This window comes from Juglans microcarpa x Juglans regia, chromosome 7S (assembly GCF_004785595.1).
Source record: "Juglans microcarpa x Juglans regia isolate MS1-56 chromosome 7S, Jm3101_v1.0, whole genome shotgun sequence".
NCBI classification, from domain to species: Eukaryota; Viridiplantae; Streptophyta; class Magnoliopsida; order Fagales; family Juglandaceae; genus Juglans; species Juglans microcarpa x Juglans regia.
This window is the reverse complement of record NC_054607.1, coordinates 5,046,187-5,059,682: the sequence shown is the minus strand read 5'-3', so window position 1 is coordinate 5,059,682 and position 13,496 is coordinate 5,046,187. Positions and strand designations below refer to the sequence as shown.

General features: G+C 32.3%; 1 protein-coding gene across 1 annotated transcript; it reads right to left on the bottom strand.

Moving 5' to 3' along the window:
- Window positions 1-900: 900 nt before the first annotated feature.
- On the bottom strand, window positions 901-4,973 carry LOC121240408 (trans-cinnamate 4-monooxygenase). The gene is made up of 3 exons (XM_041137860.1): window positions 4,033-4,973; window positions 3,199-3,332; window positions 901-1,703 (listed from the first exon to the last, which is right to left on the bottom strand). Exons 1-3 carry the CDS (start codon window positions 4,815-4,817, stop codon window positions 1,105-1,107), a joined length of 1,518 nt encoding a protein of 505 aa, XP_040993794.1. The 5' UTR covers window positions 4,818-4,973; the 3' UTR covers window positions 901-1,104.
- Between the last annotated feature and the right edge of the window lie 8,523 nt (window positions 4,974-13,496).

Genomic DNA, 13,496 nt, shown 5'->3' with positions numbered 1-13,496 from the left:
GGGAGTTATGAGTCACACCTCTAAGTTGCTTGGATGAGGCATTTAATGAAGGATAAAACTGGTCCACTTCCTTATACCTATAAAGAAAAAGCAACATGGATGGTTGTCCTCAAGACAATACCAGCAACTGGATGGTGCAGAGTCCAGACAGGATATGACGGACTTGAGATCGTGCGCATCTGAAATTTGTAAACGTGCTGTTCGACGTTGAGTTGAGTTTAATTTAGTTGAATTTTTTATAAATAATAATGAATTGAGATGGTAGAATGAGTTATGTAAGATTCATTTAAGATGAATTTAGATATATTTGGATGTTAAGATAATTTTAGATGTGTTTATGAGAAGTTGAAAAAAGTTATGGGTTCTACGTATAAAGAGATATTGAGTTAAAGAAGGTTGCGAGTCTCACGTGTAAAGAAATTTTAAATTGAGATGAGTTTAATGATTTGAGAGTTTGATATTTAGATATTAGAAAATATCTAAATCTGAACTGAACTCAGTTGAGCTGAGTGCAGTCAAGAAACCAAACGAGCCCTAAAACATTCACTGCAGGAAAGCATTAATAAGAGCTTTTTCATCTATAAACAGGATTATCAAATCAGGAGATTGTATTTGAGGATATTGTATTCGAGGATATAAGAGATTTTATAAAAGTAAATTTATAAATTGATATTTTTTTGTAAATCTGGTATTTCTCTTTAATATTATATCAAAAGTTTAGTTTGTAAGATATAATTCTTGTATAAGAAATTGATGATTTAAGAATAAATAAATTGGTGGAAAATGTGATTCATTTCTAGATTCTAACAAATTAGAGCTCTCTTTACGTCACCCAAGATAAAATTTCCTTGCCCATCCTCTTTTGGGAATGTAAGTTTTTTTGTTAAGGACACATTTCAGTTATCTGACAATACCAACTTATTTTGCAGATATATGCTTAAAAACAACTTCAAAAGTTCACAGATTTACACATTTCCATGCCCCACCACACAGCGTATTCAGACATTTTTCAGTTCAATCCCGACATTCAGAACCTTGGCCATCTTTAACAATCTGATCACATTGAAAATTAAACCAAGAAAACACAAGGAGAGAGGCCTAGAGTTAAGATGATCTTGGCTTTGCAACTACGGTGGAGTGTTTCAAAATGTGCAAACTGAACTGCCCACCCTTCTCTGTGGTATCAAGCTTGGACTGTCCTGGAGGAGGTAAGAGCTCAAAATTCTGTACCATACGCCCCAAAGTGATTCCAAGAATTGGCAATGCAAGAATAATTCCTGGGCAACTCCTCCTTCCAACACCAAAGGGAAGGAACCGGAAGTCATTTCCATTGGCCTCAACCTGGGACTCCTCTTCCAAGAACCTCTCTGGGCGAAACTCTTCTGGTTTTTTCCAGTGGGCTGGGTTGTTGGCGAGCCACCATGCATTCACCAAGATTTTGCTTTCTGCAGGGATATCATAACCACCGAGTTTTGCCTCATTGAGGTTCATGTGAGGTACAAGAAGAGGGATTGCCATCCTGAGCCTGAGAACCTCTTTGACCACAGCCTGAAGGTAAGGGAGATTCTGGATGTCAGGCTCCGTGACTTGCACACCAGGTCCAAGCACCTTATCAAGCTCTTGCTGGAGCTTCTTTTGGACTCTAGGATGGTTCACAAGTTCTGCAAGCCCCCACTCAATAGACCATAGTGTTGTTTCAATAGCTGTTCCACGACAATAAAGATTTTTTCATTGTTAATAAAATTGTGTATCTGATACAAGTAATCCATGCAAAATGAAAATCTGAGGAAATGAAAGTGTTCAAAACTTAAAATGTAGGAAAAAGGGAAAATATCTAAGAGAAAAATCTCCAAGATAAACTACGTCAATCAATAGAAGTCTTATAACATACACTCCCATTTGATCAATATATAATTTATTATTTTCACTCGCCTATCTTAATGCTTAAATATTCTCCAGCATCCTCTAGAATAACTTTTTTTCTCAAAATTAGGGTGTGAAATTCATGATCAAGGATTCAAGCTCAAGATTTGTTCACCCAAATTACCTAACCTCCATGGTAAGGTGTCATGAGGTGCCACCAACCTCAAGCTGGTGAGTGATGATTGGTGGGGTTCAACCAATTACTTGGGCCGTCCCAATCCATACCTACTCCCAAGACTTGTTGATAACTGACTACTGACTACTAAAGTACCTCCTAATTCACTTTAGTCCACAGATTGAGGACCTAATCCTCGATACATAATGTATTTTTGGACCTAAACTTATTTTATAATTGAAGAGTTAAGAGAGAGGAGTGAAAATTATCAAACACAAGAGAATAGTAAGCAGTGGCAGGCGTGATTTGGTGGGCTGAGGTGTCCATAAAGTCGGCCAGAACTTTGACATAGGATATATTTCTTTTTTTATCATAGGACATTTTAAAGTATTTAATTATCTAAAACGTAAAAAAATCTTTAGATTCAAGGGACAACGACAATTCAATTAATTCAGCCCTCGTCATGTTCAGTTTGGAAAAGATCGTACAGAATAGATAATTCTTTAAGGAAAAAACTTGAGGCTCTCACTTTTTTAAGATAATATAAATATAGTCGAAAGTTCAACTGTTAAAGCAAGTCTTTTTAATTCAAAAGATCATCACTTTATATCTCAAATTATTATTATTATTATTTTAACAATTCGTATTTCCATTTACTTTGAATAGTTAATTAAGTATCAAATTGTCACTCTTTATGATTGATTATTATATGAATGATTTTAATAATTTAATAATCATAATACAAATAAGCAGTAATCAAGGAGAATAAAATGTGAATTTTTTTTTCATTTTCTAATACTGAGAAAATTGGAAGCAGACGAAAATATGACGGTCTTAAGTTTCATAAGTATCGCATATTTCTTTTAAAAAAAAACAGATTTGTCATTAAAATTTTTTTTTATCTATATCTCAGATTTAACTACTTTTTAAAATAAAATATACGAGACTTGCAGATTTTAAAACTGTGAATACCAAAAGTAGGAGCTCATACTTTCTTGAATCCAAATTTTTTAAGTTAATTTATTTTTCCAGCTGGCTTCAGCATTAATAGCATATATGAGACTTGCGAGAACATGCAATTATATAGAGAAAGAGATGGTAAATTGGTAATTAGGCATTCTAATATGGGTTAAAATGACAGATAAAAGAACAGAACTTACCAGCAACGTTAATGTTCTCAACAATGTAAAGCACGTTGTCTTCATTGATTTCCCCTTTCTTCTCAGCATCCAGAATATGGTCCATTGCACATTTCAATCCTTCGTTGTCCGTTGCCTTTGTGCTCGACAGTTTCCTGCCACACAGTTCAATTACCATATTAATTTCTTTATATTAATCCTTATATTTTAAAAATATCTATTTACAAATCCACTTGGTACATCGAAAACATCAACGCATCATGCCGTAGATTTAATCATTTTTATCTATGGCTAGTCGTAATGAGAAGAATTCTTCAGAATCTTATTAAACTAGCCAAATAAATATCTTGACTACAGGTTGACGTATTTTTTATTTTATTGATCACTTAACATATATAGTATCGACATAGGCACGAATGAGAACATCATATGTGGTACAGATATTGACTTCGGTGATTACAAAGAAATCCACGTCACTTGATAATACGACAAGTATATATAACTGATGATTAATGCTAATTATAAGTTTTAAATACACAAGTTCTATCTTTTAACGTGGAGACCACTCTCTTTTAGCTTCCGGCCGTAAATCATGAACAAAGCTTGTTTATTTACTCATGATAACCAACCAACGATCGAACTAAACTTCGTTGATACAAGCTATGTTAATTCTTTTTAGACAAGTAATCGTTAACTCATTAGTTTATTAAAAAGCTTCGTAATTTATGAAAATTAATCGATTTTTCTTTTATTGAAATCCATATATTTTCCTGGAAAAAATAAGACTAACCAGACGTAAAAGGAAAAAAAAATGAAAAGAAAATGAATATTAGAGTAATTAATGAGTGAACTTACTTCCTCTCCTCGATGAAATAATCCTTGAAAAGCTGCAACCTCCTCTCCTTGACTTCCTTGCAGATCTTGAGGTAGCCTCTCAAGAAAGGTCTCAAAATGGGAATGAAGTCGCCATAGTTGTATTCAAAGCTCTGGGCCAATCTACTCCTCTCTCCGTTCAAAGCTCTGAGTTTCACGAACAAGGGGTCGTCCACGCTCTCAAACCGTCTGTGGAACATGATCCTGTACATGTTGTTGTACATCATCAGCTGCAACCGCCTCCTTATGACGATCCCAGTCGTCGAAGCTTCTGGAGTCTTCTTCAGCTCCTCCACCACGCTCGCCGCCTCGTCTTCCCACCCGAACCTGTGCTGCTGGACCACCTTGTTGGTGAAGAAAGGGACGGTCATGATCCGCCTCATCTTCCTCCAATGCTCGCCGTAAACCGTGAACACCATGTCCTGGCCCTTCCCGGTGAATATGTCGAACACCACGTTCCGGGTCCTGGACCCGAACTCCACCCCCTGGGTGTGCAGGACCTCTTTGGCCAGGTCCGGTGACGACACCACCACGAGGTTACGCTGGCCCATCCGGAGCAAGAATATGTCCCCGAATTTCTTGGCCATGTCGGTAAGGTTCCTATGGTTCAAGTCATCGCCGACTTGGAGCCAGTTTCCGAAAACCGGCACCGGTATGGGACCCGGAGGCAGCTTAAAACGCTTTCCACGGAGTTTAGAAATGGTTATAGCCACAACCGCGGCTAGAAACAGGGCTAACAGGGTCTTCTCCAAGAGGAAGAGATCCATTTTCGTGATGAAGAAAGAAGGGAAGTTAGAGGGCAGATAGCAGGAGTGTTGGGGTGGAGATGGTGCTGAGGCTGAAGTGTAGGTGGTTGAAGGGTGTGATTTATAAGCAGGCGAGGCGAGCAGCTCTTCTATGGAACAGGGTTTAAATTTCTGGTGAGCATGTGCGAGAAGGGGAGTGTACTAAGGATGATTGGAGTTAACGGCGTGAGTCAGATGTAACGTCGGCTCGAAACTGGTATAACTACAAACGCAGAAGGCACTTTGCGTAGTAGGTGAGTGTAGGTTGGTGAGCTGAGAAAATGTCAAATCGACCTGCTTCTCCATACATATCATATTGAGGTCAATAATTTTATTTGAATTCGTCTTTCCATCACAAAAGATCTACGAGTATTATTTAATATAAAAATTAAATTTTAAAAATTAAATCTTAAAAATTAAATTATGTTATGCAGATAGTATTTGATGTAAAAGTCTTGAGCGTTCTATTCAAATAAACAAACTCGTTCGTCCCTTCCAGCCACAGGATACATACTTAATGAGTTGAATAATGAAAAGAGTTATGTAAAATTTATCTAAATTAAATTTAAAATATAATTAGATATTAAGATAAGTTTAATACTTTTTATATTGTAGATTCTTCGTGTAAAGAGGTTTTATGTGGCCTCCTCAACCCACACATGTTATTTTTGTGGAGTTCGTGACACCGGGATGATGACTACACGGATCACGCACCCCAACGACCAGTGCTCAAAGTGTGTACAATATATATTAAATGTACAGTAATATTTGCAGCGGAGAAAATAAAAGGATCTTTCTTTATTAAGTATCAGAATTGTTCAAAAAGTAATAAAATAACTTTACAAATATTTTACAGTCTTCCGTCAGATAATTTAAAGAAAGCAAATAACATAAGGGAAACAAGTCTCAAAACGCTGAACAACATAACAGCGACTTAAGCTTCTGGCGGAGTCAGTCATTCAGGTTTATACTCGGGCTCTACGTCAAACTCTACGGCACCATAAAACGGAACCGTAGGGTAAACACCACTATGAGATTATGACATCTCAACAAGTAATTAACCAAAACAACATCCAAGAGATTTAAAACATATTTATACAAACACGTGTTCACATGCGGACAAAATAACAACTTACATTCATTTTCTCCAAAAATATCATTTTTATACTTACACCAAAAATTTCATTTTTGTTCCAATCATATTTATTATGAATTTACACATGCACCACGGTCTCCCTTATGGACCGTCCGCACACCCTGGCTCTATTCGTCACATCACGAGTAACGTTCGTGCATGAGACTTCGTAACGAGCGATGTCCAGTTTCGCGCCCAGCGCGTACATGGCCAAGCATCCTCTAACCTCACCAGCCAAAGGTCACGGAATCAGTACGAGAGCGTTACAGTCTCGTCCGTTCCCGTCATCGCCCTGCGACAACTCAGAGGACGTCACGTCAGTCTGTTACTCTCCCGAGTGATCAGAGGAGCTCCAACGAGATAATGGCTCATCTCGGCTTGGGGTCGTGATACACACGCACCCACGCCATTAATAACAATAGTCTCAATTTCAATAGACCACATGACATCACAGTATAATTTATTATAAACGATAAATATGCATTGCAACAGTTATTGGAATAAATATTAAATATTTCATATACAAAAAAATAAACCTCCATTTACAATTATACAGTTTCACAATACACGCATAATCCCGTTCATTAATCCGGCCCAAGGCCCAAATCCAACAACTCTAATTAAAACAAGCCCAACACTTCAACGGCTCAAAGCCCAATTTCCAACAAAACCAACAGTTCAATAATTTACAATGAACAACAGTTATAAAGTCAATTTAAATCACTGGAATTTTCGATAGAAAATTACATACACACGATGAAGGGTATTTCTGAAAGATCACTCAAAGACGATGCTCAAGGCGGCAGCTCAACGGAACAGTGCCCAAAAATTAGATTTTTATTACACAGCAACAACAACCCAACAGATAATTTTTTTTTCTCTCAATTAAACAAAACCAAGTACAACAGAAATTCAAAGCTCTCGGATTAAAACACACAAACTCATGAATCACCCGAATCACCCAAACTCACAATTTCAGATGTGAAATTCTCGGATTCAATTACCCAAACTCATGAATCACCCGATTTGCAGCTCTTGGATTCAATCCAAACAACATTCGGGTTCAAACAAAACTCACAAATCAATTCACAATTTAGAAAGAGGTGAAATGGCTTGAAAGAGGATGAGGATTTTCTAAAATAATCTGAGGAAATCCGTGGACTATATATAGACTAGCAATGGCGGTTTTGAAGAGCTATGTGTCGCACAGGTAGAGAAAAATGAAAATGGCATCAAGCAGTGGAGGACTGAGATGAAATCGGGCGGACGTGTGGAGCGGCGGTGACGACAGCTCATTCGGAGTCCATGCCTAACGCCACCGAGATGCTATGGAAGAGTGAGGTGGTGGCGTGGGGATCGGCAGCTCGACAGTAAGGTTTCGGAGTCACTACTGAAAGACACAGAGTGAAAGTCGCAAGGTGGAGGTGGCGGCTCGCGGCTGGCTTGCGGATTGAAGTCCCGAAGTGGCGTCAGCAGCAGCTACGTGGAGTGTAAGCTGCAGGAAGAAGAAGGAAGAAGAAGAAGGAGGAGGAAGTCGAGCGGCGCAAGGGAGAAATGATGGAACCCTAGCCCCCAGATCAAAACGGCGTCGTTTCGAAAAGTAAGAGCTGGGTCTCACGGGCCGCACGGCTAGGCCGCGTTTCACACAAAGCCAGGGCCCCTGGGCCCTGGGCCCTTGCTGGGCTGGGCTGGAACTTGGGTCACCAACACACACACACACCCACAGCCCACAGAAAAAATACACATACACACACAGCCCAAATAATAATACAATAAAAATTACAAAAATTACTAACAAATATAAAATAATAAATAAAGAAATTAAAATCCCAACATACCTATTTAATTAAAATAATAAATTAACCCAATATTATAATTTAAATAACTTAAAACCCTTAAAAATAGGGATCTCACATTTTGAGTTGAGATAAGTTTAATAATTTGAAAATTAGGTATGCTTGGTTTGGGTAGTGAGAATACCTAAGATTAAAATTAGACTGAACTCAATTGAGTCTTACAATCAAATACAGTTTAAGTGTTTCATCTCATCTCATCTCATTTCATTACATTTCATTTAATCACATCATTCCAACCTTTTCAAGTTCTTATATAAAATATAATAAACAATTCAATTTTTTCAAGTTTAAAAATAATAATAATATTAAAAAATAATATTCTAATAATATTTTATATAATTTTTATCTTAACTCATCTCATTACTTTATTAATTACTGAAAATACATCCTCGTCTTTCCACGACAGTCGAACCAATCGTTCGTTGATCTGCTCAGCCAAACCAACCAAAGTTCGTGTGTATGGCAAACTCTCGACGTCGAAGAAAAATTCACACCGATTGATGTTGACAATTCGTATAGTCGTGTCTGTACGTACTCAAACAATTGCATGAACAAATATAAATAGATTATTTGTATAAATCTCAAATAAATAAATTTTATATAAATTTTGGTAAAAAAATAGATCTCATTTAAAAAAATATATAAAAAAAACTTATTATATTAGTAAGCTCTACTTTTTTTATAAATAATTTGCATGATGAGATTTATCTATTTGACTTGCACTTAACATTACTTTTATATATATATATATATATATATATATATACACGTAATGTCATATGGAAATGTCACTTTATTAAGAAGAAAACCCTAATATTAATAGGAAATTCTTCAGATTTTTGAACCTCAAGTGATGGATCAATCAAATATTCTCTATTCTAAGTTCTGATCGTATAATATATCCAAGTTCAAATACCCACAAAGCTGTATCTTTTGTTGTTTCTTCTTTCTTCAGGTGCAAGTTTCCTTTCTAAGATCAGTACTAATTTCCAAAATAAACAGTCAAACATGTACTGGTCAACTTGCTTGCTAGATCTACGTGCGAGCACTAGCTAGCCACTAATTAAATGCCACTTATCGTATAGATAACGTTCCTTGCATAAATTTTACTTGTTTATTGGTTTTTCAGTTTGAGAAGTGAAAACTACGCCTTGATAATGATAGATATATACGTAGTATTTAAATATTGATGTTGTTTAATATATTGTATATTAAATTATAAAATCATTTTAATTGTAAAGTACTAAATCTATCATATCTCTGTCAATTTTTAAATTTATTTTTATCAATTTTTTTAAAAGTCGTATCACTTCTGATTTTATCATTAGCTTGTATGTTATACGTAACAACGATAGAATCGTCCTTATCTAGGGATTGTTGCGTTTGATGCAGTCTTGTTATTACTTGTTCACATATATAAGAAAAATGATTTATACAAAACTCTAAATAGATAAATCTTGTAAGAACTTTTGAATCCATAATTTTATAAAAGATTTATTTTAAATTTATTTATTTAAAACTTATTAATAACATTAGTCTATATATAATGACTCATTAATGTTACCTTTTTCTGCAACTTGGCCACGAGGGGCACACTGCCACCTAAGCTTCCTGTAGGATTTTTATTTTTATTATTATTTTTCCCGTCTCAAGTATTTCAAGATTTCTACTCTAATTTCTAAATTAAAGAGTAGAATAAAATGAAAGAATTAAAGAAACCAGAAAATCATTGAGGAAGGTACGCACTCCACTCGATCCGTAATATATATATATATATATATATATATATATATATATATATATCCTCCTAATATGAGGAGCAGGTGGAGGGGCAAAAGTCTTCGTCGAGATTGATCTAGATTCTTTTAAAGAGAAATAGATGAATAAATTGAGTTGTATTATATTAATTGTTATTTGTGTAAATTTATATATATATATTATAAAATTCAATTTATATATTTATCTCTCGTTGTTTAAATTCAAACAAAATTCTTTTCCACCTCTAAAGATCGAACAATTTTTTTTTTTTTTTCCTCGCAAGATCACGGCACTCCAACTAGCTAACTCATGGGATGCTTTGACTATTTTTCTTAAGTTTTGTGTATTCTTTTTGGAAAAAATAAGTATATATAAAATTTATATAAAAAATTATTATTTTAATAGTAGATCATACTTTTTTTTAAAAAGTAGTACACGAGATTTAGATTTTATTTGATTTCACAAATTATCTCATTTCATCTTAATATCTAAATGCTATTCAAATACAAATATTTTTCAATTTCAAATTTTTCATTTAATCATTATAGCATTTTCAAACTTCAAAAAAAAAATCAACTTTTTCAAATATCAAAACAAAACTATTAAAAAAATCTTTCTCTAAAAATATTTTTTAATATATTTATTCAATTTTTTTCTCTCATGTTCTAAAATCTCATAAAGCATATTAATTCAAATAATTTTACTACTAGTTACAAACTATTTTATTATTAATGACATATATTTTTTATCTCATTTCCGTAACTAAATAATGTCTTACATACCTTAAAATTATATCAAACATTATTATTTATATAAATAATATTAAATAAATTTTTTAGTAATACTAAATGTAATCGTAGAGTATATAAATGTCACACAATCCTTTTAAAAAAGAGTATGATCTACTATTAGAAAATTAAATAGATTTCATATTTACTTACTTATTTCAAAAAAATTACGCAGTATTTATATATTTTACGACTACAAATATTATTTCTCAAATTTGTTTTATCATCAGATACTGTAGTACCTATTTTCAAAAGAATAATAATATCCACTATATTTTTATTTTATTTTTATTTTATTAATTAAGATGTGACATATTTATTATTATTAGATAATAAAAAAATATTTAATAAATAATTATTAAATAGTAATAAATGTGTTACGTTTTATTTAAAGAGATAAAAATAAAATAGTAAGGCGGTGTATAGAGTTTTTATTCTCAAAGTACCTGACCAGGACAACATAAAAATAAAATAAAAGTCAACTTTCTCGAACGTGGTGCAGTAATTAACACGTCTAATGACTCTAAATTCCGCATTCGTAATATTTTGAATAGATAATATTTAAAAATAAAAAGGTTGCATCATTCAAAAAAAAAAAATAATAATAGGGAAAAGTCAGATTTAGATATTCTCAAATTCTGCACTCGGCAGGATGGCTTGAGCTTTATAAAGGAATGGGTAGCTTAGCTTCAGCTCGGCGGCTGAAAATGCCGTTATGTCTGACGGCGTCGTTAGAGTCTTCTGGAGTTAGCTCTCTCACATGCTACCTACCCCCGGCCCCAATAATCCTAATATCAGTCGTCCTACGTGTTGGTTCCACCTTACACAGTTGGACCATCGACCACCGTATGATATATTAATTTGCCTAATAATTTTCATGGGCCCCACACTAAATATTAAAAAAATTGAGTTTTAAAATTAGGCAGTATTTTTTTTTTCAAAAATAATATTTATAATTATAGTGAATAAGTGTCGCACATTTTTTTTTTAAAGTGAGATTGATTATTAAAAGAATAATTTCAAAAGAAGTGTGTAGGGTAAATTTTATATATTATAAGACTGTATCTAACATTATTTATTTTTTTAGATGTATATATAATAAATATTGCTTTCGGTGAATAAATAAATATTACTTTTCATCCTCAATTTTATTATTTCTTAAGCGTAATGGGATGTATTTTAAGTGATTATGTACTTAAATAATTGATATATGAAACCACTTAATGTGTGTTGCATCAACAAATTTGATTGAAAATTATAAATATTGCATTCGGTAAATAAATTTGATTGAAATTCTGATTATTTACTTAAATAACAAATATTGCATTCAGTCAATAAATAAATAAATAATATTTTTCATCTTCAATTTTATTATTTCTTAAGCGTAATGTGATTATTTACTTAAGTGATTATTTTCTTATAATGTGTGTTGCATCAACAAATTTGATTGAAAATTATAAAATATAGAATGAACACTACCATTATTTTTCAATTTTATATTTTACATCCTAATAATTAAAATCGACCCATTATACTATTCAAGTATCATTTTCCAAATCTTAATTGGAATATTATTATTTGATGATCAAAACTAGTTATAGAGTACAAAATATCAATTTTAATAATTTCAAATTAAAATAAAAAGAATAGTAATGCTTACATCTCGCTAAGGTTTTATATCCAATAAAACCTTTAAAGTCAAATCTTAAATAGGGGAACCATGTCATCCAAAATCAATGTCGTCACTAAAATATCTGAATTTGTTGCCATTGAAAATTTATTTATCGTCTATCATTATTTACTATCTCACACCTTATATTTTATAAAAAATAATCATATATCCTATGAAAAATACTCTCACATCCTATAAAAAAAAAAATCTAAGTGTAGGGTATAAGAATAAATAATGATTAATACATAGTAAATCCCCTGAAATAAGGTAATTTCTTAAAAAAAATTTTGAGAAGTGGTACAAATACAAAGAGATTTCACAAAATAAATTCTAACATTGAGTCACTTTATATGATCTATTAGACCCGCTTTTATAAGAAAAATGACTTTAAAATCTAACGAACTATATTAAGCCATGTTAATTTTAAAGATTAATTTTATGTAATCTTTTTATGATTAAAATATTTCTAAAAATAATAATAATAATAATTGTGGGACATAAAAGATGGTCTCGTTTAATTATATAGATGAAACGAGATAAAAGTTAAAAATTGAATAAAATATTGTTAAAATATATTGTTTTAATATTTTTTTATTTTATAATGTGAAAAAATTAAATTATTTATTATATTTTTTATAAAATTTGATAAAATTATAAAGATTATATAAAATGAGATGATTTAATTTGTAAAATTAAGAATGGGAATAAAATGGAAAGGGAAAGACGAGTTCAAAAGGCTAACCTTACCTACTACCATGAAAAGGGACGTGGAACAAATGGCACCACCACTTACCTACCTCCCCTCAAACAAAGCCACCACAAATAGCCTGATTTTTAACGTTAAAAGCTAACTCCACCTCCCTCCAACTCTTTTCGTCCACATTTCTCCACGTCATCATTGTGTCAGTTGTTCTCTTCTATTTATCGATTTAGCGGTGCTACTCTAGCCTAGTAGCCTTAATAGTATCGTTCTGTATTTTCGCTAGTTATAAAATTTTTATTTTTTTATTTATATTTTTTTAATATATTTAAATATTTTTAAAAAATAAAAAAAATACATCAATACATTTTAAATCAATTTCTTCATTATTTGATAAAAAAAAATATCAAACGCTTAAACCAAACAGTATAATTTGAGCGGCATAATAAACTTTTTCTTTCAATATATTTTGTTTTCATTCATGATTTCTTTTTCTATATTGGACATTAGTAAACCTTAATTAAAACAATTATTTGGGATTATATCAATTTCTTTGAAATCACACGTTGTCTTTTAAATTGAATAATGTTAAATACAAGTTCTAAATAAATAAGTCTCGCATAGGCTATTTGTAAAAATGCAGGTCTCATTAAAAAAATATATAAATTATTTTTAATATGTTTTTATGGTGATGTCTACTCTTTTACAAAGAAATTATGCGAAATTTATCTATTTAGAATTTATACAAATCA